Source organism: Neolamprologus brichardi, chromosome 5 (assembly GCF_056152115.1).
Source record: "Neolamprologus brichardi isolate AB-2024 chromosome 5, ASM5615211v1, whole genome shotgun sequence".
Classification (NCBI taxonomy): Eukaryota; Metazoa; Chordata; class Actinopteri; order Cichliformes; family Cichlidae; genus Neolamprologus; species Neolamprologus brichardi.
Window position 1 is genome coordinate 1,442,358 of NC_142108.1, and position 3,783 is coordinate 1,446,140.

General features: G+C 44.5%; 1 protein-coding gene across 1 annotated transcript; it reads left to right on the top strand.

Moving 5' to 3' along the window:
• The first annotated feature begins 733 nt into the window (after positions 1–733).
• On the top strand, positions 734–1,690 carry LOC148102678 (uncharacterized). Its single transcript, XM_087841243.1, has 2 exons — positions 734–1,303; positions 1,613–1,690. The coding sequence occupies exons 1-2, from the start codon at positions 734–736 to the stop codon at positions 1,688–1,690; spliced, it is 648 nt and encodes a 215-aa protein (XP_087697369.1).
• The last annotated feature ends 2,093 nt before the right edge of the window (positions 1,691–3,783 follow it).

Below are 3,783 nucleotides of genomic sequence, written 5' to 3' on the forward strand. Positions count from 1 at the left end.
TGTGGCTACAACTGTAGCTGCCTCCACCAGTGTGTGAATGTGAGAGTGAATGAATAGTGGCATTGTAAAGCGCTTTGGGTGCCTTGAAAAGCGCTATATAAATCCAATCCATTATTATTATTATCATTATTCTAGGCATTCCAGGATCCAGATGTGGGGCATTGAGTCATAGGCCTTCTTGTAATCAATCCAGGAAGTGCACAGGTTGGTCAGCCTAGTCTTGCAGTCTCGGTTGACTGCTCAGTCTACCAGTAGCTGGTGTTTTGTGCCTCTGGTGTTCTTGCCCATCCCCTTCTGTGCCCCACTCATGTATTGACCCATGTGCCTGTTCATCTTAGTTGCTATGATGCCTGACAGGAGCTTCCACGTGGTGCTGAGGCAGGTTATTGGTCGGTAGTTGGAGGGGACCGATCCCTTCTGGGGGTCCTTGAGGATCAGGACTGTCCGGCTTTTGATTAGCCATTCTGGGTGTCTCTCGTCAACTAGCAGCTGGTTCATTTGTGCTGCCAGGCACTCGTGGAGTGCCAAGAAACCCAAGAAACCCAAAAAACACAAAAATGAAAACCCAAGAATGAGGATGAAGAGGGGGCACCATCATGGAAGGACTGGCCCCTGCACTACCGTGCAGGGGCCAGTCCTTCCATGATGGTAGATAGCGAAGGTGGCTGATATCCAGAAATCCTACCATTGGCTGGACAAAGCTGGACTGAAAGACAGCACAGAGACACTAATCATGGCAGCACAGGAACAAGCTGTGAGCACAAGATCCATAGAGGCTGGGGTCGAGCACACCAGGCAAGACCCCAGGTGCAGGCTGTGTAAAGATGCCCCTGAGACAATCCAGCACATAACAGCAGGGTGCAAGATGCTAGCAGGCAAGGCATACATGGAACGCCATAACCAAGTGGCCGGCATAGTGTACAGAAATATCTGTGCCGAATACGGCCTGGAAGTCTCGAGGTCAAAATGGGAAATGCCCCCAAGGGTGGTGGAGAATGACCGAGCTAAGATCCTGTGGGACGTCCAGATACAGACGGACAAAATGGTGGTGGCTGACCAACCGGACATAGTGGTGGTAGACAAACAGAAGAAGACGGCTGTAGTGATCGATGTAGCGGTTCCCAAACACAGCAACATCAGAAAGAAGGAACATGAAAAGCTTGAGAAATACCAAGGGCTCAGAGAAGAGCTTGAGAAAACGTGGAGGGTGAAGGTAACAGAGGTCCCAGTGGTGATCGGAGCACTTGGTGCAGCGACTCCCAAACTAAGCGAGTGGCTCCAGCTGATCCCAGGAACAACATTGGTAAATGGTAAATGGACTGATTCTTATATAGCGCTTTTCTACTCTCTTGGAGCACTCAAAGCGCTCTATACAACATGCCACATCCACCCAATCACACCCATTCTCACAAGCACTTTATCTATACTTAGTGCAATTTAACTACATTCACACACATTCATACTCCGATGGATGCATCGGAGAGCAACTTGGGGTTAGTATCTTGCCCAAGGATACTTGACATGCAGACTGGAGGAGCCAAGGATCGAACCACCAACCTTCCGATCAGTAGGTGACCTGCTCTACCTCCTGAGCTACAGCCACCCATTGGAGATCTCTGTCCAGAAGAGCGCAGTCCTAGGAACAGCTAAGATACTGCACAGGACCCTCAAGCTCCCAGGCCTCTGGTAGAGGACCCGAGCTTGAAGGATAAATTGCCCGCAGGGAGGTTTTTTTTATATATAAAGTTTTGTTGTTGTTGCTGTTTCTGACAAAAATCTACACCATTTTAATGTAGGCCATTTTACTACTTTTGTATTTATTTTATTCTAGGAATGTCTGGGCTAGTGTGTATGACATGAAGTTGTTGGAATGCAGGAACACTGCACAGCCCAGTCCAGCTTTTTGGTGCTTGAGTCTGAACGAGGCCAAGCTGTGGGAGTGGAAATGAGCTACCCATCTCCACACAGAAATACTGCTCAAAGTGCTGCCTGTAATATTACACACAATATTGGCTTACATCTGAGCCAAGTTTAACTGTCTGAGCCAGTGGGAGTGGAAATGAGGCCTGTTCCACAATGTCTGAAACAGATATCTGAAAGGGCACACAGCATATGCAAGGCTTTATAAAACAATTAGTATGCATGATTCCTTTACTTTGGAATTGGCAGGGTTTTCTGCATCTGTCATCTTTGTGGTAAACCTTATAACTGTATGAAATGTATATTACAACAAAGCAGAGAATTATTGATTAAATATGCAGAAATGCTGCAACTGGATTCAAAACTGCACTTAATTCCCCATAAGACTCAGAGGGAAACCTCAAGTGCACGAGAGGCCACCCAGAAAAAAATGTTTCTCATAACAGCTCTAATCTGTGCTGATAAGGCCAGAACCAAGATACATAAGAACACGCTCCTCTGCCAGCTTTCTTGTTTACACTGTAAATATTACAGGAATATGCAAGGCAGTTAGTCAAAATTTCCTCTTCTGAGTCTGCCACACCCTAACTAGGTCATTAACTGTGGGCTCATCCTAGCCACAAGTAAAAATCCTCTTCCTTAAGCTTTCCAGAAATGTAGTCCAGGGATCAGTTGAAACAGCTCCTGTGAATTACCCTGTTCTTTACACTGACACACCGTTCAGTGTGTATTCAAACAGATCTGCTTCAGTACACCTTTATTTTTAATGACACCCATGGCTGTTAAGTGGACACTGCAGTGCATATATGTGCAGCTTGTACTGGCACACAAAATGTATTTTTCTACTCTAACTGAGCACTTATAGCAGCTTATACAACTTGCCTCATTCAGCAAAACCTTTTTTTCCAATGCTTTTTCTGCATAAGTTCTTTGTGTCCAACACTCTCATTCATTTGAGTAACTTGGTGTTAGTATCTCACCCAAATATATTTGGCATGCAGACTGGAGCAGATAGTGATCGAACCAGCAACTTTCTAATTAGTAGGTGACCAGAAAATATACAAGTTGGATCACGGTACACACACACACACACACACACACACACACACACACACACACACACACACACACACACACACACACTCACACGCACACACACACACACACACACACAACGCTGTCCTGCATAATTACACAGCACTATTACATGTATTGTGTGTCATCTATGTTGTATCCGGTTGTTAAGTGATGACGTGACAAATCCTACTTCCGGGCCTAAAGTAGTCTGCGTTTAATATGGCTTTTGTGTTGTTAACATGTTTAATGTTTTGTATTTTCTTCTATTTAATCTCAAAAAGCTCCTAAAACAGTCAGTGATCACTGTTGACCTCCCTCGGCTTTTATTACCGCTAATCATTTATTTAAGCTCAGTTTTTAAAACCTTAGGATGTAACTACAGCCCAGCCCATGCAGCAGTATATGAATGACTAACCTCGTATTGTGGATGGATTATCTCAGTTGTTCTCCTGGCTGAAGTTTGGTCCTTTTACAGCATCCTGCCATGCGATTACATTTGTTCCTGACCACCGAGAACACTCACGTTAACGTTTATCGAGTGGAAAAAAAGTTAGCTTGTTTATATTATGCTAACATAGCTGTGTCGCTAGCAGTCACGTAGCACAACATTATATACCAGCTAGCCAAACTTCAGTAACCCTACAAACGTCACTGCTGTTTAGTTTTCTGTCTTCATTTATGTTGGAAGTGATAACAGAGCTGTACATTTTAATTTGTTTCCAAAACAAGGACATGCTATATTGTATTTAGATAGAAGCTAGTGAGCTAACTTCCTGCTAACTTCTA

What these genes read in the sequence shown, in the direction of transcription:
- LOC148102678 (XM_087841243.1), top strand. Translation starts at nt 734, where the DNA reads ATGGCAGCACAGGAACAAGCTGTGAGCACAAGATCCATAGAGGCTGGG. An exon ending in TGATCCCAGGAACAACATTG is followed by an intron (nt 1,304 to 1,612) that starts GTAAATGGTAAA and finishes CACCCATTGGAG; the next exon opens with ATCTCTGTCCAGAAGAGCGC.